This window comes from Rhinichthys klamathensis, unplaced genomic scaffold (genome assembly GCF_029890125.1).
Source record: "Rhinichthys klamathensis goyatoka isolate OS25496 unplaced genomic scaffold, OSU_Roscu_1.1 h1tg000011l_1, whole genome shotgun sequence".
NCBI lineage: Eukaryota > Metazoa > Chordata > Actinopteri > Cypriniformes > Leuciscidae > Rhinichthys > Rhinichthys klamathensis.
In genome coordinates this window covers 19,475,567-19,500,000 of record NW_026606564.1, presented here as the reverse complement: position 1 = coordinate 19,500,000, position 24,434 = coordinate 19,475,567, and the positions used below count along the sequence as shown (strand labels likewise).

The 24,434-nt window shown below is 36.9% G+C and overlaps 2 protein-coding genes across 2 annotated transcripts in view; both read left to right on the top strand.

Moving 5' to 3' along the window:
- LOC130100468 (ribonuclease inhibitor-like) overlaps positions 1 to 24,434 on the top strand; it is a 669,359-nt gene that overhangs the window by 480,550 nt on the left and 164,375 nt on the right. The gene's annotated exons all lie outside the window — the stretch shown is intronic.
- LOC130100498 (protein NLRC3-like) lies at positions 9,461 to 11,944 on the top strand. The gene is made up of 3 exons (XM_056265973.1): positions 9,461 to 9,551; positions 9,820 to 10,015; positions 10,110 to 11,944. The coding sequence occupies exons 2-3, from the start codon at positions 9,982 to 9,984 to the stop codon at positions 11,942 to 11,944; spliced, it is 1,869 nt and encodes a 622-aa protein (XP_056121948.1). The 5' UTR covers positions 9,461 to 9,551; positions 9,820 to 9,981.

Genomic DNA, 24,434 nt, shown 5'->3' with positions numbered 1-24,434 from the left:
ATTTCCGCTTTTTTGCAGAATCTGTTAGTTGAGATCATGAAGAAGCCTCTACATGTTTGAGATAACAGTATTGGTATATTTAAAAGCGTACATTTTGAGGTTGAAATCGGCTTGTTTTTCGGAGATTCTAGCATGCAGTAGGGGCGTGTCATTGTCTGTGTGTATTTCCATACTGAATAGCCGCCGGCGCTTTTGCCCCCGCCCCCCAACAGCGTGTGTTAAAGTTTGTGATGTGTGCCCTCATACTGCTCACGTGTGTCACGTGTATGTGATCTGCTATCCATAAATGGGTATATGCTAATAAAAAGAATGTTCCGGTCCAACAGAATGCCGAGTGATGTCTGTGTGTTTTTCCTCCGTATAATTTACTAAAATAACCGGTTATAATTCACGAAAATGGCTGCGCCAACAGGTTATGGGCCCAGGAGAGAAGTAGGTAACCGATGGAGCAGATTGTATTTCGACGGAGATGAAAAGAGTTACGAACTTTGGGAGACAAAATTTCTAGGCCACCTGCGTTTGCAAGGCCTAAAGGAAACCATTTTATCAGAGCCTCCCGCGAGTGATGAAGAGGATGAAGACGATAAAAACGAGGAAGCATATGCTGAGCTTATTCAATACTTGGATGACAAAAGTTTGTCTCTTGTAATGAGAGATGCAGCGGACGACGGTAGGAAAGCTCTACAGATTTTGAGAGGTTATTATGCTGGTAAAGGAAAACCGCGAATAATCAGCCTGTACACAGAGTTAACGTCGCTGCAGAAAATGGCAAATGAGAGCGTCACGGATTATATTATTCGAGCAGAAACCGCAATCACAGCTCTGAGAAATGCCGAAGAGAGTCTCAGTGATGGACTGTTAATTGCGATGATTTTGAAAGGTTTGCCAGACTCGTTTAAACCGTTCGCCATCCATATCACACAAAGTGATGAAAACATAACGTTTGGAGAGTTCAAAACCAAGCTGAGAAGTTTTGAAAGTACTGAAAAGTTTCACACCAGCGCGAGTGATGATAACGTGATGAGAGCGAGTGCCTCAGCTCCGCAACAGAGGGGAAGAGAACGGCTTACGTCAGCAGACTCGGACTTTACGTGCTATAACTGCGGTCAAAAGGGACACAAAGCCCGTGCTTGCCCGAACCAAAGTCACAAAAGACTGTGGTGCAATTACTGTAAGAGCTCGACGCACAAAGATGAAAATTGCAGACGCAAAAAGAGGGACAACAGGTGAAGACGACGCTGAGGAGCGCGTTGTACATCCCATCGTACCCGCAGGACATCTTCTCTGTTAAAGCTGCAACGACGAATGGAGCCTCGATCAACTTTCAACAAGGACGTGATGAACTCATTCACAAGAGTGGTACGAAATTTCACATTCAAGAATACAACAGACTGTACTATCTGAACACTGTCAACGAGGACAATGATAGTTGTAACGGATGTTATGACATTCAAACCTGGCATCAGATTCTCGGCCACTGCAATTATGATGATGTTTCCAAATTGCAAGATGTAGTTGAGGGAATGAAGATCAAGGGAAAGAGTAAGATTGATAAATCTAACCTAAACTGTGAGGTTTGCACACAAGGTAAATTTGTTCAGGGTAGAAACAGGGAACCTGACACACGAGCTAAGGCTGCACTTGAACTAGTGCACACAGATCTAGCTGGTCCTATTGACCCAGTAGCTAAAGACGGTTTCAAGTATGCACTTGCATTTACTGATGACTACTCAGGTTCAGTGTTTGTGTATTTTCTAAAAGCTAAGAGTGACACTGTGAAAGCTACTGAAAAATTTATCGCAGATACAGCCCCTTATGGGACTATAAAGTGTGTTAGATCAGACAACGGCACAGAATTTATGGCAAAAGAGTTTCAGTCTCTATTAAGTAAGAACTGTATTCGACATGAGACCTCAGCACCTTACTCACCCCATCAAAATGGGACTGCTGAGAGAAATTGGAGAACGCTATTTGAAATGGCAAGATGTATGCTCTTAGAGAGCAATCTACCCAAGATGTTGTGGACATATGCCGTAATGACTGCTGCAGTAATTCGCAACAGGTGCTACAATGGCAGAATACGGCAAACCCCATACTATGCACTGACAGGGAGAAAACCCGATCTTTCAAAAATGAGAGTTTTTGGTTCAGCATGTTATGCATATAAGCAGGACAAAAAGAAGTTAGATGCACGATGTGAAAAAGGGATCTTTGTAGGGTATGACAAAAACAGCCCTGCATACCTGGTCTATTATCCAGACACAGGAAAAGTTCTCAAGCACAGGCTTGTGAGATTTGTAACAAAGTGTGTTACTGAACACCAAACACAGACTGACATTTCAATGTCAGATGATGATTTCCATGGGGAAAGATATGTATCCTCCCAGTCAAAAGAAAATGTGACTGATCGGATCCCAGAAGAGACTCATAAATCTCAAAATGAGACTGAAAATCAGCAATGCGCTCAGACAGAGGTAGTTGATCACAGTATGCGTTATCCTCAGAGAAACAGGAGACCTCCTCAATATTTGTCTGATTATGTTTCTGATGTGGAATGTGATGATCATATTCTGACTAATGTGGACTTCTGTTACAGAGTGTGTGGTGTACCACAAACATTCAAGGATGCTATGAGTTCAAGTGAGTCACAGATGTGGGCTAGGGCCATGAAAGAGGAAATTAATTCCCTTGAGGAAAATGACACATTTACTCTAACTACGCTACCTGAGGGTAAACATGCAGTGGGGGGTAGATGGGTCTATACCGTCAAAAACAATGCAGATGAGACTGAGACATACAAGGCCAGATATGTTGCAAAAGGCTATAGTCAAGTGATGGGGGTGGATTATAAAGAGACTTTCTCACCAACAGCAAATATCACTTCAGTACGTGCCTTAATGCAAATGGCAGCACAATATGATCTTGAACTTCACCAGATGGATGTAAAAACGGCCTATTTGCATGCTCCAATTGACTGTGAGATTTACATGGAACAGCCAGAAGGATTTGAAGTGAAGTCAGATATAGGTGAGAAACTAGTCTGTAAACTGAACAAGTCACTGTATGGGTTAAAACAGTCAGGTAGAAATTGGAACAAAATATTGCACGACTACCTCAGTGAAAACGATTTTGTTCAGAATTCAGCTGACCACTGTGTGTACAGCAAACAAACTGGAAAAGAGAGAGTGATTGTTGTAATCTGGGTTGATGATCTGATCATTGCTGCTAGTAACAATGATTCACTGAATTGTGTGAAAAAGATGCTGACAGCGAGATTCAAAATGAAAGATCTGGGAAAACTAAAATATTTTCTAGGAATTGATTTTCATCAGAATGAAGGGTACGTGAAAATGAGTCAGAAAAGGTACATTTTAAAGGTACTAGAGAGATTCAATATGTCAGACTGTAAACCCAGGTCAACACCATGTGAGCAAAAACTTGACTACAACAGTGATGATGATCCTGTTGATCCTAAAAGGTATCGTGAGGCAGTGGGTAGTTTGATCTATCTGATGACATGTACCAGACCTGATCTAAGTTGGATTGTCAGTAAATTGTCGCAATATCTGTCTGATCCAAATGAACAACACTGGTCTACAGTGAAACATGTGATGAGGTACTTGAAAGGTACAATTGATTATGAACTATGTTACAAGAAAAGAGAGGAAAATCTCAAACTTGTGGCATACAGTGATGCTGATTGGGCATCAGATCTAAATGACAGGCGGAGTACGACAGGATACTGTTTTAGTCTTACTCAAAATGGTCCTTTAATTTCCTGGAAGTCAAAGAAACAGTCCACAGTTGCTTTGTCTACATGTGAAGCTGAGTACATGGCACTGGCAGCAGCCACACAGGAAAGCATGTATCTGGTACAGTTGTTGAATGACATGGAAAATGGTTGTCTGTTTGAGCCAGTACAAATCTTTGAAGATAATCAAGGTGCCATTGCTCTGTCAAAGAACCCAGTGTGTCGACAAAGATGCAAGCATGTAGATATAAAGTATCATTTCATTCGATCAGCACTCAGTGATGGTAAAGTGACAATTGAGTATTGCCCCACTGAAGAAATGGTGGCTGATGTTATGACTAAACCAGTAACAAAGTTTAAACTTGAAAAGTTCAAAAGTCTTATGTTTGGCATGTAAATGCATCACCAGAGAAATACAAGACTGTTCATGTGTTATGTTGTTATAATGGTAATCTACACAGTATGAGAACAAGTGGGGGTGTTAAAGTTTGTGATGTGTGCCCTCATACTGCTCACGTGTGTCACGTGTATGTGATCTGCTATCCATAAATGGGTATATGCTAATAAAAAGAATGTTCCGGTCCAACAGAATGCCGAGTGATGTCTGTGTGTTTTTCCTCCGTATAATTTACTAAAATAACCGGTTATAATTCACGAAAATGGCTGCGCCAACAGCGTGGCTACTTAATATGCAGCGCTCTGGCCGGCTCTATCTGATATCAAAATTCAATGAAGATGGACGCCGCAAAGATTGTCGCAGACGAGCTGAAGCGTGGCAGTTACACCGAAAATGTTTTCGCCGCACTTTGTGGGCTCGGGAAACTGAACCGGAGGTATGGGCGCGGCGCGCGCGCCCTCGGTGCTTGAATACGGCGGCTCGGCTCGCTGACAGCGGTGGCTAACTGTTTCATATGTGATGTCCCGATTGCTTTGAATGGGGAACGTTTTGTGAACAGGGAACAGACTTAATGGACTGGCAACAATCTCCATAGAACATGAACTGGCACAGAGAATCGAAATAGAGGATGCAGTTAAGACCTTTGCTGCGATGAAGGCCTGCCGTGCGCGTTTCTGAAACGTAAGTTAAGCTTCATTTGCTCTCTAGTCGTTATTTAAGATGCTGAACCTGCTGATGATATAATGTGCTTGCGGACATTTCATTTGTGTGTGTATACGCACATAAGAAAGTGGTGTAAAGAGATTTGCAACAGTAATCTGAGGAGGAAATATGATTATTTGGAAAATTCCTGTCATGACTGCTTAAAGAAAAATGCCAGCAGGCATTTACCTCCTGCATAAACTTTAATATTGTTGACATTTTGGGCACACGCGCGTTGCGCACTATTTGCGTTATATGTAGGCCTATGGCTTATTGGTCTTTGTGTGTTGTTGCTGGTTTTGCGTTATATGTATATGGCATATTGGTCTTTGTGTGTTGTTGCTGGTAAACGTTGCAAATAGAGGGGCAGCACAATTGTTTTTCGCCTAGAGCGGCAGAAGTGCATTCGCCGGTCCTGGGGGTGAGTTTGCATTAAGCATTAAAGTTTGTCGTTTTGTTTTAATTCTAAGAACACGTACATGTTATCTCATGTTTAGTCTGTTTAGACCTTCCCATACCTACCTATTGTTATTAGCTCGCTCAGGAAAGAAAAAAAAGCTGTAAAGCACAGGGGGAGCTTTACAGGGGGTATGGCTTATCTAAATGAGATGTAAATGAGCCCTATTGTCACTCCCAGCAGGAGAGAGAGGTGAGAATGCACAATCTTTTGAGGCCGTTTTCTCCCATTTTACCTTTTTTGAGTTCCTACCTTCAAATGGCCACAACTTCTCCAAATATTATCAGATTTCCACGTGTTACACATCGTTGGAAAGCTTGGAGACTACACTTTCAGAATCTATGAATAACTCAAAATGCCGAAGAACCGACTTGTGTCCCTAGTTTCCGTGATCGGTCACATATATGTGGTATAATATCCCGCTCCAGTGCAGTAGGTGTCGGTGTGACACTGTTCAGCTGTTCCAAACCCTCCTGTAAAACACACGAAGAACAGCAAAACGAAAGGAACACCTGTCCACACCTAAACCTGTCACTCACTGGATTTAATCTGATCTATGATTCAGAAAACATTTCTACAGATGTCAATTTAGCACAATGCCTACCAAATCTAATAACACTCGCGGCCATTTATGTGTTTAATCCACAATCCATCGAGACCAGCGAGAGATTCTGAGAACGACGCGCGCGGACTGACAACAAGCGTTACTGAGTTTACAATACTGATAAATTCTCTTCTTAGTGGACAAGACTGCAAGTAAGTTTAATACATTCTCCATTACAGTCATTTGTAATTATTAGGAACTTCATATTGTATATTAAGCGAGATTTAAATGTGAAGTTACAGAAGGCTGTTCTTCTGCTACTCCGAACAGAAGAAGAATCTGCCAGAAATTACAATCTTTTGAAGTAAAAACACAAAAAGTTTTATTGAGAAAGGGTTATTCAACCCGATTATGTTTCTAAAATGTTGTCTCCCATTTCCTCTTCCGTGTTAGGCTGTTGTTTTTGTGATGTGAAATCGAAAGTATTTTTGAAGCAGACATTTACAGTAGACAGACAGATGAAGCCTAACGACAATCAACAACAATCTGCTGTTATTAAACTGAATATTTCAGTTCATATATAACAATTATGATTAGTAGTGTGTGTGTATCGAACTGTTGCCTACAGTAGCAACGACAACATTGATGCGATGACTTGATGACAAATAAACAGCTGAGAAACAACTTAAAATCATATTTTTATTATTATTTATTTTACAATTAGTGTATTCAAGGTTCAAATGGAGTAATTTTGTGGCTAGAAAAATAATAATAATAATAATAGTAATGCCATGGTTTACCCACTAGGTGCCTGTATGGATCTTTAATAAATAAACATGTATCTACTAGTCTAGTTGCTCAAAAGAGTATTGCAGGTCATAACTGCTTACTTATTTTTAGATTTTGCATTTGAATAAATATTTAGACTTTATCAAACACTAGATTTTTCAAATGATACATTTAAAAAGTTAATAATTAACTGTCAACTGATCACTATAGTGTTTCCTTTATTGTGTGTGCGTTCAAGAGAAGTGTGTTTGTTATATCTTATGCTTATATGATTCTAACATCTCGTTTCTTGTCTTTAGTGTGAGAATTTGAGTTTTTAGCCGTTACTGGTTTATTCTATTATAACTGCGTCATCTTCAGAAGTGATCTTCTGGAGCACATCCAGCCAAGTTTGTGTATATTGTATTATGTTTAGAGTATATTAACTGTTTAATCAGCATATAGTGTAGTTTCACGTGAATAACCTGTTCAGACAGTATTCTTATAATCACACACAACACAGGGCGAGAAAGAGTCTGTGAATTCATGAACCGTGACAAACAAGTTCTTTCTTAAATTGAAACACAAAGTCCACAATAGAGGCTTAGGAACAACTCGCTAGTTATTAGCTAACTCTGGACTCTGATGCGTTGCAGCATTTGTTCTTAATGCAGAAAGTGGCCAGTAGGTCATAAGCTATTTTCTATTTGAGTGGTCAAAATATTACTGAAATCTAATTTGTTATTATCTATTAATTAATAAATGGGGACAATACATTTTTTTACGTTTTTATTTTGTTAATTGTTGTGGGTTCCCAATATTATTATTAACATCTATAATGAATATGATTTAGTTTTATTATTATAATTTTTGTTCTGGTTTAATACAATACAAATTGCAAAAAAAAAAAAAAAAATCAAAATGAAAATCACACAATGAAACAGTTAATTACCATTGTAAATAGCAAGCAGTTCAAAACAATGTTATAACAAAATTATGACTGTACTAAAACCCATTACAAAAATAATATAACAAATATATGATGAATAAAACTATTTAACAAATATTTTATCATTTTATTTACTGCTGATATTTTCATTTTCACAAGCTGTTTATACAGTAATTACAACTTTTTAAACTTCAAATGTTACGTTTGTGCTTGAAGATGACAATGGTAATTAACTGTTTTGAAGATGACTCTTAATATCCATAAATGGGCTTGTTATTTTGCATTATAAGCTTTTTATAAGGAGAAAGTTTGTATTCTGCATATTTTCATATTTAGTTAAGATGTGTTGAAATTGAAATTACTGCGTTGTGCGAAACTTTTGTGGACGTTTAAAATGTGAGGCGCTGTTATAAAGCACATATGATATGAATAATTTTATTATAAATATTGTATTGTAATGTTGTTTAATGAAAAAATAAATAAATCATTATGATTAGTCGTTAAACAGTATGTCTATTATAATTCTGGTTACTTTTACTTAATCAGTTATTTTAGGATCATTTGAAAGTAATGAAATCAACGATCATTGTGAACTTGAAGTAATGATTAAATGACATTCGATTCAACAATTAATAAAGATTGGCTAAATATGATTATAAAATTATATTATACTGTAATAGAGAATATAACAAATAGGGTTCAGTTTTCCCAGCACAGTGTACATTTCTGTTCCCCAATGAATTCATATTTAGAGTCAGTTAAACTCATTAAACAATCAGAAATGATTAAGACCATTCGGTTATTTTACATGGCAATATATTTGTTTGTAACTCACTTTATTTGATAGATTGTTTTTGCTGTTGCTGTTGTTGATGATAACTCTTTATTCTTCATGATTGTCTTCAATAAGATGTTGTTGATGTGTGTAAATGTTGTGATGTGCAGGTGATGCTGAAGGATTGAGTGTTTTCAGAAAGCAGTGCTGATCAGTTTTCAGGGTCAGTTTAGCTGCAGTATGTCAGAGGAAAGAGGAAAGGACTCTCTCTCTCAGATGAGTCTCTCAGAGAAACACAGGTGAGACTGCGCTGTTTCACACTCTCAGTTTAAACTCCACTGGACTTTGTGTTTCCCTGTCAATAACACAACTTTAAGCATTGTTTTATATTTGCAAATGCTTTGCACAACTTCAATTTTAACTTCTTAAATTAACACTGACATTGTCTATAAAGCCCTGTTTGCTCTATAGAAAATATCACAGTTAATAATTTGTTAATATCCTTCTAGATGCTGAATTAATGCAAATAAATTACTTTAGTATTTAGATCATAAAATTATTGACAGACATTAGAAAACGACTATGCACTTAATGTCAATAAATAAAAACATTGAAATGTTCTTTTAAATATTTTTTAACATGTTTAATCTCACTCATGTATATTAAAGAAATTGTTAAACTAATGTGAGCCAGTAAATAAAATGATGGTTAACTATAAAACTGTAAATTGTGTGAGTGTGTGTGTTTCTGTGGAGGATTAGATAAAGACACAGATGTGTTTCAGACACAGTTGATCCTCCTTTACTAAAGTGTTTTCTCTCACTCTGTTCTTTGTGTCATCAGTGTAAGATCAGGCTCACATGTGTCCAGCTCTGTGTCTCTGAAGAGTGATCAGTCTAAAGATGATCCACCAGACTTCAGTGAGAAAACACCATCATCTAATAAAAGGTATTTTGTGTTGCTCATTTTTTGTCACACGTTGACTGTATTTAAAAGTTGTATCAGTGAAAACCAATCATGAAACATGTTTAGATCAAATATTTGTCAGAGTATTCACAGCTAATGCTTATTTCTCTTTCTGTAAAATATCAGTTAGTATTTTATTTTACTAATGTGATTACAGGCTTCAATATGAGACATTAGACTCAGACCTTCAGACTCACAGGAACCACGAGAATTTCAAAGACAATCTTCTTGGGATCTTCCAGGTAGGAAAACACATTTTTATAAATGTTTAATATTTCTAACAAACAAATATGTTATTGAACAAAGAAATTTAATTACAATTTTCTTCCTCTTCTTTTTTTTTTCCTCTTCACATTTTTGCACAACTTGGTCAGCATGTTAGTCTTTTAACTGGATTTTTTTTTTATGTAAAGGTATTATAATTATTTAATGAATAGTGTTAACCAAATGTAGATGTACAATTTGGCTTAAAATGTGTTATTCTGTCTTTTCTCTTACTTCTGTTTGTAGGATCTTGAGAGCAAAATAATCACATTTCTGAAGAATGAGCTGGAGAAGTTAAAGAAAATATTACAACATGAGAACACACAACACTTTGTGAAGGACTTTAATGAGAACAGATCCAGTATCAAATCAGCAGCTCTTGATCTCACACTACATTACCTGAGAGAGATGAAGCAAGATGAAGCTGCTGATGCTCTAGAAGGCAAGAGACTCGTGATCATCTGTCTGATTGTCTCTTATAAATATAGGAGAGAAAATGAAGACTAAAACTATCTATTTTCTGTTCCTGTGTTTAGATGAGCTGTTCTTCATTCATCAGCTGAAATGTGGCCTAAAGAAGAAGTATCAATGTGTGTTTGAAGGAATGGCGAAGCAAGGTGACTCCACACTTCTGAATAACATCTACACAGATCTCTACATCACTCAGGGTGGCAGTGAACAGGTCAATACTGAACATGAGGTGAGACAGATTGAAGTTGCTTCCAGACGTCATGAAGCACAAGAGATACAGGTTGAATGCACACATTTGTTTGAAGCGCCTGAACAAGACGAGGAGATCCGAACTGTACTGACAAAAGGAGTCGCTGGCATCGGGAAATCAGTCTCTGTGCAAAAGTTTGTTCTGGACTGGGCTGAAGGAAAAGAAAATCAAGATATCAGCTTCATATTTCCTCTTCCATTCAGAGAGATGAACTTAAAGGAGAAAGAAAAACTAAGTTTGATGGACCTTATAACTCAGTTTTTCCCAGAGACAAAAGGACTGAACCTTACAAGAAGGAATCAGTTCAAAGTGCTGTTCATCCTTGATGGATTGGATGAATGTCGCCTTCCTCTGAAGTTTGATTGTAATGAGACGTGGCGTGATGTATCGTCACCAGCCTCTCTGGATGTTCTCCTAACGAACCTCATGAAGGGAAATCTGCTTCCTTCTGCTCTCGTCTGGATCACCAGCAGACCAGCAGCTGCCAGTAAGATTCCTCCTGACTGTATCGACCGGCTGACAGAGATACGAGGATTCAGCGACGCACAAAAGCAAGAGTACTTCAAAAAAAGATTCAAGGATGATATTCAAGCCAACACAATCATAGATCATGTTAAACAATCAAAGAGTCTCTTTATCATGTGCCACATCCCAGTCTTCTGCTGGATTTCAGCCACTGTTCTCCAGAACATTCTGGAGGAGAAGAGAAATAATGATGGGAAAAACACTCAGGCTGATGAGATCTCTAAAACACTGCAGGAATCAAACACTGAAGACACTCCCAAGACTCTGACACAAATGTACACACACTTTCTCCGCTTTCAGATCCAGCAGAGCCGCCGGAAATATGATGGAGAATACACACCAGATGTTTCCTGGGATAAAGACGCCATCCTTTCACTGGGGAAACTGGCATTTCATCATCTGGAAAGAAACAACCTGATCTTCTATGACACAGACCTGGAAGCCTGTGGTCTTGACGTCTATAAGGCATCAGTGTACTCAGGCATGTGTACCCAGATCTTTAAGGAGGAAACAGGGATCGTTCTTGGTACCATGTACTGCTTTGTTCACTTGAGCATTCAAGAGTTTATTGCAGCCCTTTATGCACATCTGTTTCTAGACATCAACAAGACAAGTGTGTTTGATCATGAGTCTACAGAACAGGAAAACAGAAATGAAACCATGATTGATTTTCTCAAGACTGCAGTGGACAAGGCGCTGGAGAGTGACAATGGACACCTGGACCTTTTCCTTCGCTTCCTCCTCGGTCTGTCACTCCAGTCCAATCGACGACTCTTACAAGGTCTGTTGACACAGCGAGACGGCACTGACCAGAGCAACGAGGGGATAGTTCAGTACATCAAGCAGAAACTAGAAGACAATCTTCCTGCAGAGAGATCCATCAATCTGTTCTACTGTCTGAATGAACTGAACGACCAAACTCTGGTGAACGAGATTCAGACCCACCTTAGCAAAGGAAGTCTCTCATCTGGTGACCTTTCACCTGCCCAGTGGTCTGCTTTAGCCTTTGTGTTGTTGACATCAGAGGAAGAGCTGGAGGAGTTTGAGCTTCAGAAATTCAAGAAATCAGACGAGTGCCTCATTAGATTATCGGCAGTCATTAAAGCCTCCAAAACAGCCCTGTAAGTGTTTTAATATATTTTGTCATGTTTAGCTCTCATCTGAAAAAAGCATTTATCTACATTACTCTATTGTGATTTCCCATCATAAACATGAAGCTATACCTGTAAAACTTTTTTTCTGTGTGTGTGTGTGTGTGGAGACAGTTTATCACAACTTAAGACAAAATATAAAATACCATGTAAAAATGTTTGCATGATTGTTTTGTATCATATGATACACCATGTATGACTTGTATGACTTAATATATATATATATATATATATATATATATATATATATAAATCTATATATCACATAATCATACTTTAGGAAGAAAAAAAAGACATATTTTATTCATATACCCAAACTGGGGGGGAAAAATGTAATTTGGTACAGATGTTATTTATATTGCCAACACGTAACATGAAATTCTGAAAGGTTATAGTATAAAACATTGAGATTTTTATAAAATAGGCTACTTAAATAAATACATATATATTACCACATCATATATTAGTTGGTCCTCTGTTTCTCCCAGTAATTAGATATTTTAAATGCTTATTTCTATGAGTAATTCTGTAGTTTAATGTAATAATAATAATGTAATGCAATATGTAGATCGAGAGATTTACAAATAAACATTTATCAAAAGCCTGTTGTATCATATTTGATGTATATATCAGATGGTTTTTCTGCAAAATTTTTTTTCCATTTTTTATCGTTCAAAATCTCTTTTTTTAAAATATATTTTTCTAATTTAGTAATTAAGTAAAATAACTATAAATTTAATTTCAGCAATTGTCATGGATGCTTCTTTACTTTCTTTACATTAATGATATATCACCCATTGGCCACACTGCTCTCTAATATATTGGCATCAGCCATCGGTTGACCTTAATCTTGAAATATTAATAACAAATAGAATTTCTTTGGTTCCTAGGTTTAAGTAATCTTAGCTTTACTTAAATCATTAAATATGTTATTATGTTATGTCAAAAAGACATGTACATGTGAATGGAGGCAGTTTTAGTATTATAGTGAAAGGCCTTTAACTTGCCATAAAAGTCTTAATTGTCTCATATAATGGTGTCGGTGCAGTCAAGTCAATAATATTGTTGAATATTAAGTGTCCCTAACTAAGAAAGACAGAGGCAACAGTGGCAAGAACCTAAACTCCATCAGGTGACATGAATAGAGAAAAACTCCTATAGCTATAACAGCTTTACACAAATATTTTTTCAAACATGCTTCATTTTATCTAGGAAATTTGTCACTGAATAAAAAACACTAATGTACCGGAAAGAGTAGTTTTTGAAGATAAATGTTAATTTAACTCAGCCTCTTTGCCGTATATGCTGTTTATGTAAAAAATACATGGAAAATGTATTTAATATTTGTATATAGAAAATGTATTGTATGTGTTCCATCTAATTCTGTGTTGTGACTTTATTGTAGGTTAAATGATTGTAACTTAACAGACAAAAGCTGTTCAGCTCTGGCTGCAGTTCTTGGATCAGATACCAATCTGAAAGAGCTGAACATGAACAATAATAATCTGCAGGATTCAGGAGTGAAGCTGATCTGTACTGGACTGAAGAATATAAAGTGTAAATTGGGGATACTGAGGTAAGTTGAGCCACAGGAGTCACGTGACTAGAGGTGCGATAACTGACAGGACGATGCCGGAGGCAAAAGCCCAAGAGAACTTTTGTGAAAAATTCAAAGGTCTTTTATTTATTTGTTACAACGTGGGTATACCATATCAATCCTGTCATTGTGCTATTTTATTGTTGTGTTTTTTCATCTAGTAATATTGAAGTGACATTAAGCATTCATTTTGTTCCAAGAAAAGGAAAGATCTAACATTAAATATCAGAATAAGAGCTACAGATCCTGAGGGTCATTGGCAAATATCTTTTCTTGTAAAATAAGTGCTCCACGTGGCTCTGGGGGTTTAATAAAGGCCGGAAGCTAGTTATTTTCGTCGATAAAGTTTTAAATAAGGATATTTTTCTTGCACGAACGCATCGCTTCACTTCAGAAGGCTTTTATTAACCCCCCAGAGCCGTGTGGAGCACTTTTATCATGTATGGATGCACTTTGATGGAAAAATATACAGCCATTCACTGCCATTATAAAGCTTGGAAGAGCCAGGACATTTTTTAAAATATAATTCCGATTGTATTCGTCTGAAAGTAGAATGTCATATACACCTAGGATGTGTTGAGGGTGAGTAAATCATGAGCTAATTTTCATTTTTAGGTGAACTATCCCTTTAACACCTGGTACTGCACTGGGATTATAATATTTAGTGGATAAAGTATTTTATATATATGTATATTCTTCTTATAAGTTAACACTTAAATTGTGATGTTTTTGTTTATAGTAATTTATACTTTAGTCATGCAATCATTACTTGCATACCTAGTGTTGAGTCAGTATTCAGATGATTCTGTTAGAGCTGGTAAATCTGCCACAGAATGGAGGGCGATATCTGGTAGAAATCACTTATCTTTAGGGCTGTACTCAACCAAAGAAAATCTTGGTCGACTTAAGTCCTGAAATTTTCGACTAAAAATTACGTTAGAAAAAAAAGTTAAATTAATTAGCTGCGCAGTACTTTGTAGCCTTGTTGTCCGCCTAAATTAATTATAAATAAACATAAAAAACTAGTAGATTATTTGCAGTATATTAAATCGTTTTTGGCCTAATTATTTTGCACTGAAATAAGTCTGACACACGAGTCTGGCGGCTCTGACAGCGTTGTATCACGTGCACCTGCGCAATATCATAGCCTATAACTTCCGAAAATAGTACTATGTTGTCAACTAGTGACAGAGATGGGGGACTCGAGTCACATGACTTGCTGACTAAATTAAGAAAATGACTCGACTTGAGATCCAATGACTTGAGACTTGACTTGACTTGAACTGTATGACTCGAGAATGACTTGATATACATTTTTATATAAATCATCGCGTCATCAATTGATGAACAAAATGAACAAATAGAAAGCAACGGAACCATTGACGTCAGTCATCAGATTCTGCGCGATTGCGTGACGCTGCACAAGCACAGAAAAAACATAAGCTGCGTCCCAATGTGCATACTATCCATCCTAAATAGTATGTGACATTAGTAATTTTCAATACTATTTAGGGCATAGTATGCACATTGGGACGCAGCTATGGCCTACATCACGGTGAGCGCGCTAAATACAAAAACATCTCCCAGCATCGTTTCTTTTTGGATATAAACACTAGAAATTGACCATATTCATACAAGAAGATTTGTTGTACGCATAATAACTGGCAAGGGATATCGGACGACCATCACAACCTCGAACAGTCAAACTTCATTCATCACGTCTAAAAGTAAGCTATGGCTTGTTTAACCCTCTGGGGTACTTCGGTCATTTCTGACCGGATTTTTTTAAATAAAAAAATGTTAAAAATCGTCGGAATGGTACGAAACTTGGTGACTTTTATTGTACTTGGTATACGAACACACAAAAAAATTGGGGACAGGATTTGAAAAGTCTAAGTGGTCATAAAAAAAGTAGTCACACTCAGGACCTTCGGTCAAAAATGACCGGCCATAGGAAATGAATGGGAAATTGGCAAAAATATGAAAATACAGAGTTTATTTGTGCGTACAATCTACAAATCAGCCACGATGCAGGAAAAAAGCACACAACAGTGAAGGGGGGAATCTCTAAAACATCAAGAGTGCAAAACAGACAAATACACTCACACACACACACACTTATACACACAAAAACACACGCATGTACACAAATGAACGCGTGTCATTGCAAAAGCTAATTTTGGGAAACGTGTGAAATAAAAGCAATTATTCATCAATGTAAGAAATAAAGCGCACAGCAATGAACGCATGAGACTGTAAACAATCAAGGTTGCAAAATACACACACACACACACACACACGCACGCACACACACACACATACACACATAGGGAAATATGAGACTGGTGAAACTAACAGAGAAATGTGAGAATATGTGAAATAAAATCAATGAATGAAATAAAGGGGAGACATTGGGTCCAAAATGCAAAGGTCACACACTATGTCTCTCTCTCTTGAACACACACACACACACACACACACACAGTGTAAGATCAAACGATGGAATTCTTCCTTAGTAACCTCCAGGCCTATTGCAGCACATATGTGCTCTTTTTATGCGTTTATTAGAGGTTGAATTCAAATAAAATACTGTCAAACCACCCATACTACTTCTGAATAAGATGTCTACTTCATAAATTGTATGAAAATTATGGAAATGCATGGTTCAGATCACTCAAAACATATATGAAAATGGAGGTGCCCTTATATGGTCAGTAAGGAAGCTTGGCTTTCCATCTAGTGAAAAAGTTTGGTATGCACCAAAATAAAATCTTGACTGAAAGCTTATTTTTTGAGATATCAACCTAAAATTTGGAACACAACTTCTTAAGATTTTTGGCTTTCATTTTCTTGCAGTTTTAGAGTAAAATATATTTTGTAATATATATATTTTATATAAAATATAAATAATTAAATTTTTACATTGTTCATTTTCATTAACTTTCTTTCTGTTTTACTTTCATAATTTATTTCACTTCTACAATAATCTGGCAAATGTCTTCTTTAAAACAAAACCAACCATAGGTATATATTCCAAAGCATTCTTGACTTACAACCATTTAAGTTTGGATAGTGATTTTCATGTCTATGTGAAAATAATAGAATTTTTATTTTATTTTTTAAAAAATAAAATAAAACAACCAAACAAACAAACAACTTGACAAAAATGGTCTTTGAGAATCACTTATTATAAATTAAAATCCACAACCTGAAAAAAAATAGGCAAATATGTGCAAAAACAACTAGAATTCACAAGCCTTTCTACAGAGGCTGTAAATCCATCTAGAGGTTAAAATATGATATTGCATGATAATTATGCTCACTACATCCACCAGATGGCTCCAAAAAAATTGATCATAATTATTGCATAAATATTGATTATTTTCATAAAATTCTCTCAAAACACCACCAAAAAAAATAAAAAATATTATTGAACAAAAATAAATTTAATTGATTTTACTGAAAAAATTAAACATTGATTTCAGGGGTCCGGTCACTTTTGACCGCGAAGGTCCTGAGTGTTACTGGAAAACGAAGAACCCCAGAGGGTTAACCTGTTTGTTATAGTTAATTTGACTATCTTTAAATCTAGAGAGAATATTTGTCAAAACTAGGGATGGGAATCGAGAACCGGTTCTTCTTCAGAACCGGTGCCCAGTGAATCGATTCCTTGGAACCGTTTGTATGCCTGCTTAACGATTCCGCTTATCGGTTCCGCTCGTTGCAAATGTGTCATGACGTCACACACGCGCTGCGTTGTTTTGGTTCAGAACGCAACAAACATGGCATCGAGGCAGAAGCTCTCTAAAGTTTGGTTATATTTCACGCGAAAAGACGACAGTATGGCGCCGTCTAGAGCTTAAATCAAACTTCATTCACGCACTGACGCACACATTTATGAAACACTTGCATACACTAGTCAAACATACATACTGCTGAATGCGCAAACAAATACATATGAAATGCACAACGACACACCTAAAGTCGCTCACGCACATACTGTACACGCAAACTCTACACACACGAGATGCGCGGAAGTCCACGCATATACTCATGAGACGCGAGCGCACACACAAACTCTCCACGCACATACTCATATGAGACGCGCGCGCACACACACAAACTCTCCACGGACATACTCATATGAAACGCGAGCACACACACACAAACTCTCCACGCACATACTCATATGAGACGCGCGCGCGCACACACAAACTCTCCACGCACATACTCATGAGACGCGCGCACACACAAACTCTCCACGCACATACTCATATGAAACGCGAGCACACACACACACAAACTCGCGCACATACTCAATGAGATGATGACGGCGCCTCATAACAATATGGTCACTTGCAACACGTGTAAAATTTCCATTTCGTCAAAGGGGGGAACTACCTCCAATAGGCTATGCAGAAACATTTGGCCACACAGCAACACGTGTAACATACACTGATGATGAATAAGCGCTGCTTTTAAATGAACATTTTTTTTAAACAAAAATTGGCAGAATTTCATTTTCTAAATGGCATAAACAGACTTTAGTCCCATGAAACTTAAACTAGAATGTCTCTGTTTCTGTCACTGCGACTTCCCGAACAGGCGAACACGCACGCACACATCACTTTTGAAGTAAATTTGAAAATTGATGATGCAGTGCATCGTAATGCATCGATATATCAAATTGAACTGAATCGATGACATGATAATCGTAATCGAACCGAACCGTGAGACCAGTGTAGGTTCACACCCTAATACTCTGTGGTTTGTCTTCTGATCAGATATTAAAGCGAGTTAATACAAACAAACAATTTGTACTTATTCGCTCACCCAATGAGAATCGATAAGAGAATCGATAAGGAATCGAATCGATAAGCAATATCGATAATGGAATCGGAATCGTTAAATTCTTATCAATTCCCATCCCTAGTCAAAACAGCATGCCTCTTTATACACAAATTATGTTTTCAAATGTAGCTTAATGTTGTCAATATTCAAATGATAATTAATGATCGGATATGTTTTGTATAACATTTGCCACATTTCTTTTTAAATCATGCTTTAAAGCCAAAAATGTCATTCTTTCCAATGACGAAAAACAATATAGAAAACTGTTTTGTCGTTTATGTTTCTCTTAAAGCAGGGTTAGATGTTATCAGGGGGTTGGTGGCAAAAAATGCCAGCAGAATTAATATGCACCCAAAATTCAAAATGTGGTGGAAAAATTGCCCTAGTATGAGTTATTTTCATAATTATAACATATATTAAAAAATATTTCCAGAATATTGGCGCGATTGCAAATGTGATGATTTTATAAAACAGTCCAGTAAACAAAGAGTGAATATTGTGATGTGACATTTTAGACATAATATTCCAAATATTCTCTGTTTTTGCTCTATTTCTCCAATGACAATAGTTCCAAACAAGCCACAGAAAGAGTTATGCGTATTTGTGATTCAGTGACCTAGTTGCTTAGTTCCAGAACGAATCTGCCGTTTTAAACAAATCAGTTGACTGAATGCTTCTATGACTCGTAGATTAAGACGGTGATTTGGCGCCACCTTTTGGCAATTTTAACTTCATAATTAAAAATATATAACTTATATAAAGGGGATGCCAGTTTGAAGAATGCCATTTGGTGGCATAGGAACCATTATACTTGAATTGTGAATTGTTTAATACCTTTTAATGGTCTTCTGCAATGTTTGAGGCATATTTATTTTTTCATGCTTTAATGTTGGCCTAATTTCAGTTACATTTACATTTTAGGCTATGTAGTTTGAAATTGTATTTATTTTTTAGATTTTTATTGTAGTAACCACTCAGCTGTATGTGGAAATGCATATTTAAAAAAAATATGTTGCAAATAAAACCATAGTCCACAACTTCTGTAGTTTTAACTTATTTTAATGTATACATTCAGTGAAATCATCAAACGTTTGTATGACTTGCCAGTGACGTGTGCCCCAAGCTACGACTTGACTTGACTTGCTTGACATAAGGCAGTGACTTGACTTGACTTGACTTGCTTGACATAAGGCAGTGACTTGACTTGACTTGACTTGACTTGCTTGACATAAGGCAGTGACTTGACTTGACTTGACTTGCTTTTATAAAAAATTGACTTGGACTTGCTTGAGACTCGAAGGTTAAGACTTGAGACTTGCTTGTGACTTGCACATGTGTGACTTACTCCCACCTCTGACTAGTGATATCATCACAAGAACTGTTGAGGAATATGCAACATAATTTAGACTATTCTTTTTATCATATGTTATAATAATAAGTTATAACTGTCAGACACTATAATTTCAGCCGCTCTGTGCATGTCCTCGCACAGAGCGAGGCTGAACATAGGAGCGCAACTTCACGGCTGAGACACGAATAGACTATTAACTTAAAACTTTTACTCTTAATAAACACAAAAGGCACATCCACTTTAATAAAAAAATAATAGTTATTAAACAAACCAGATCAATAGCAGAAATGAAATAAAGTGCATAACTGATGTGCCAATTCTGATATGTTCATATAGCCTACTCAAAACAGACAGGGCAACCTAACGCAGACAAGTTAGCTTACCGCTTTTAGATGATATGTCATTTTTGTCGTCGAGCTGTGGATGGCAAAACTGTTGCTTGCAAACTTTGCATTCGACCTTTTTCCCGTTATCAATTTTAACAAAATGCTGTCATACTGTCGATGTCTTTGTTGACTATCAAACGCTCTCACAATTAAATAAATAATATTCAGCTTTATCTGTCTCTCTTCTCCAGTGGGTTGGGCTAATCCAAAAAAAGTGAAAACAAGGGGGGTGTTCTGAAGACAGACTGTTACCTGTGAAACAGGGGTACTCTGAAACACCCCCATTAGCAGTTAGTGCTTTCCACCTGATGAAATGAGCGCGGCAAAAATCGACCAATCAGAATTTTGGTCGAATCAGAACGTATCGACCAATTAATCGACTTATCGACTGGGACAGTACAGCCCTACTTATCTTAATATTTTATTTGACAGGATTAATGTATTTTAGTGCTTTTGAGGGAGATGTGTATCTTTAATTCTGCTTTCAGCTTTGCAGCCACTCTCGACTAAACACTTCCTCTAGTTTGTGAGTGTTTTACACCACTGTGAAGGTATTTTGGTCCATTTGTCCCACTCCTCCTTACAAACCTGCTTCAGCTCGGTGACATTTGTAGACTTTCCAGCATGAGCGGTGTTTCACGTACTTCCACTGCATTTCAATGGAGTTAAAGTCTGGACTTTAATTAAACCATTCCCAAACTTTAATTTTCTAATTTTCCGACCATTTTCAGGTTACTTGTTGTAGATCATTCAGATCAAAGACTTTCAGACCTGTACAGTTGTAAGACTGGATAAACTGGAAGAGAGGGCAACTCTGAGAAAACAAAGGAAATTAGCATTTGAACTCTCTTGCTAAATTACCATCCCCATTCGAGACACGATCACACTTGAGTTGATCACCTCCCAATTTACACATCATTCCCTTCACCCATCCCTACCTGAATTCACCCAAAACATCTATATGGTTTAATATGAACTATTATCAAACAGAATTATACATGTTTGGTATCATTTGAAATGTCTCAGTGTGACTGGTACAAAGCTCTCATTCCCACAGAAGTAAACAAAAAAGTTAATACGGTGTGGAGAGTTTAGAGATATCTTGTTAACTGCTGTGTGTGTGCCCCTTGTAAATCAACGTCTGTCCCCAGTAAGTCTGGGACGGTGATTAATGCAAATTCCCACTGTGAACTCATGTTTACATTAGAAAAGAGGTTTCTGCCTTGGTCTGAGTATTCAGGGAGATGCTGAAGAAGGCTCGTGGCGATTTGTAACTCAAATTAGCCTGTGATGCAGAGTGTATGCAGGCACTCCGCATTATGTATTTTATAATGTCAGGTTCACATCTTCTCTCTTTATTCCAGAGCATTTGATGTTTTGTATTGATTATCTTTGAACTGATTATGTAATTGGCATGATACATTTACCTGACATAATTAATTGGTACATTTGATTTTATTCTGACTGACTCTAAAATTGTTTTCCCAAGTAGATTAAACAGAATTTTATGTTACCGCAAGTTTTGCGTCAGATTAATTCAAGTGTACGTGTTTTGCAAAGACAAGAAGTGAATTTCCGTTTCGGGCAGCAAAAGTACTGCTTGAACAACCTAAATCTGGGTGTGTTTTACCTTTGTTTTAATTTAATGTTACTTTACATAAGTGTACGTGGGAAACCACGGCATGGCCAATCCAAAGCTATTATAAGACAAGTAAAGTTGGTTGACTTATATCTGTAGTAGTGGCCATACCTCTACTGAAGTAAATGTTACTTTAATTTTAAGTGTATGCAATCACGGGGATATATTAAAGTATCTTTGATTGTGTAAGCGTGAATGCGACGGAAATCGGGTATATAGCAATTACCTCTGTTTAGTGACCGAAGCTGGCGAGATTGTGATCGTGAGACCCACGTTAAACAAGGCGTGAGGACCTCTGAGGGACATAGCTTCCTAATATGAATGGGTAAAATATAAGTAAAATAGAGTTAAATAGAACAATCAAATGTATTGCTAAACTATTATATAATTGACCAATAACCAATTTGCAATTTAACTTAAATTCGAGGTCGTGATAAAATGAAGTCAGATATAAAATTGAGTCAGATAAAAGATGGAGTCCAATAAAAGCTTAAATGGACTTAAATTGCTTTGCCACATGGAAAGACAGTAACACGCAGAGACCTTCACCCGTTCTGGCGGAAACTCCCATTTGGACCGATAAACGGGCTTACACAGTTTTAGATAATTGTAATCTCGAAAGTAATGTTGATGTCTAACATATTAAATATTTCTGTGCCTTTTGTTTGCCTCCATATTCAGTTGTCAGTTTTTGCAACTAACTTTCAATGCATTTGTACAAAGAACAAAATAAAATTCAAGTTTAAAGATTTATATTGTTTGGGGTTTAACTGATTAATCAGTTGAATGCTTTCATTCCTGTTCTAGACTCTCTAACTGCAGTGTAACAGAAGAAGGTTATAAAGCTCTGGCTTCAGCTCTGAGATCAAACCCTTCACACCTGATAGAGCTGGATCTCACAGGAAATGATCCTGGAGAATCAGGAGTGAAGCAGCTCAATGATTTACTACAGGATCCAGACTGTCAACTGAAGACACTGAGGTGAGACAGGAGCAAATGTTTAACTAAATTAGTTAATTAGGCTAAATATTCATAACTAATATATTATTTTAGCTATAAAATTAGCTTGACAATTTGTTGCATCAAAATGATCAAGATCAGATCAGACGCTGCAGGTTCTGTCATGATGATGATAAACGTCAACACAGTTTAGTTGTGATACGAGCTACAGGTCAAATAGACATTATGGGTCAGTATATGTGCTGCTATTCTGGAGTATACCTTGATAATTGAAATGTACAATTTTAGTGAAATAGTTTTCTGAACACAATAGTTTTCCATCAAGCCCAGATTCACTGCATCTCTCTGTAGCAGGTCTATTAGTCTCCAGATGTTCACAAACATGCAGTTTTACAAGCCAGTTTTCTCTGTGCTGACGTTTCTCACTTATCCTGCTTAAAAGCCGGAAAGATCTTAATTTCACACTCTGTATTCATACTGAAAACCATGATCTAGTGAGCTTTTGCCCCTCTGCTCGTGAGACGTTTCTATTCTTATGAGTTTGCTTTAGGACTGTGTGTCACTCTAGTTTCTTTAAAATGTATATTTATTTGTGTATTTAAATGTTCAAAAAAAAAAAAAAAATGTATCGTATCAATTTTTTTTGTAATGCAACAGACATTTATTTGGGAACTGAATTGACTGTTCTGCAGGTTTTTGAGCCCTGCTGCAGAGGAAGCCTGTCAGTATGTGAATAGAGTTGTGGGTGAAAACCCGTTACTCCAGAGAAAGCTGAATCTGAGTGGACATAAACTAGGAGACACACGAGTGAATCAGATCGCTGCTTTACTGCAGGATAAACACTGTCGACTCAACACACTGACGTGAGTATTGCTCATTTATTTATAATATTACTTTACTTTTAGTTGCAATATTAGCTGATGATAATATTTCCTCACTTGTTTGAGTCAGAGCAGTTTTTCCCTCAGCGTCACACAGACCCACAACAATTTAAAGTAATAAAATTAAACCGCAAATTAAAAACACCCAATTAAAATTTCAATAAAGATATCAAGCTTTAAATATTTGGTTAAGACAGACAGTTGGATCATGGGTCAATAATTATTTCAGTTACTGTAGAGGCAGAACAATGTTTTTTGTGACATCAGAATCAGAAATGTTCATAACTGCTTTCAATTCAATGTTTGTTTTTCCCAAAATGTAAAATGTCTAATTTTGGTGCAGCATATACTGTAACTTGTAAAAATTGAACAAGTGCATTTTAAAAGTCTGTGATCAGTATCTGCCTGTAATAAGATCCACTGAACGCTAGTGATGGGCGCTTTCGAAACACGCTTCATGAAGATACGAAACCTTTCCGAATCTTTTGTTTTGAATCAGTGGTTCGGAGCGTGTATCAAACTGCCAAAGTCACATGATTTCAGGACACGAGGATTAGTTACGTCATAACTGTTTCAAAACGTTTGGAAATGGCAGTGGTTCACCGCTGGGGGAAGATGATCTCTGTGAACCCATGAATCATGCAGATTTACTGAGATTGAACAAGTGTCTGTGGGTTTAACCTGAACTCTGATCAGTTTTATACATTTGTAGATGTTTTAATCAGACATTTGTATAATTAAAAGGAATAATAGTAGTTAATAATCTCTTATTGGCAAGTTTAGCTGAGCCATCCATAAA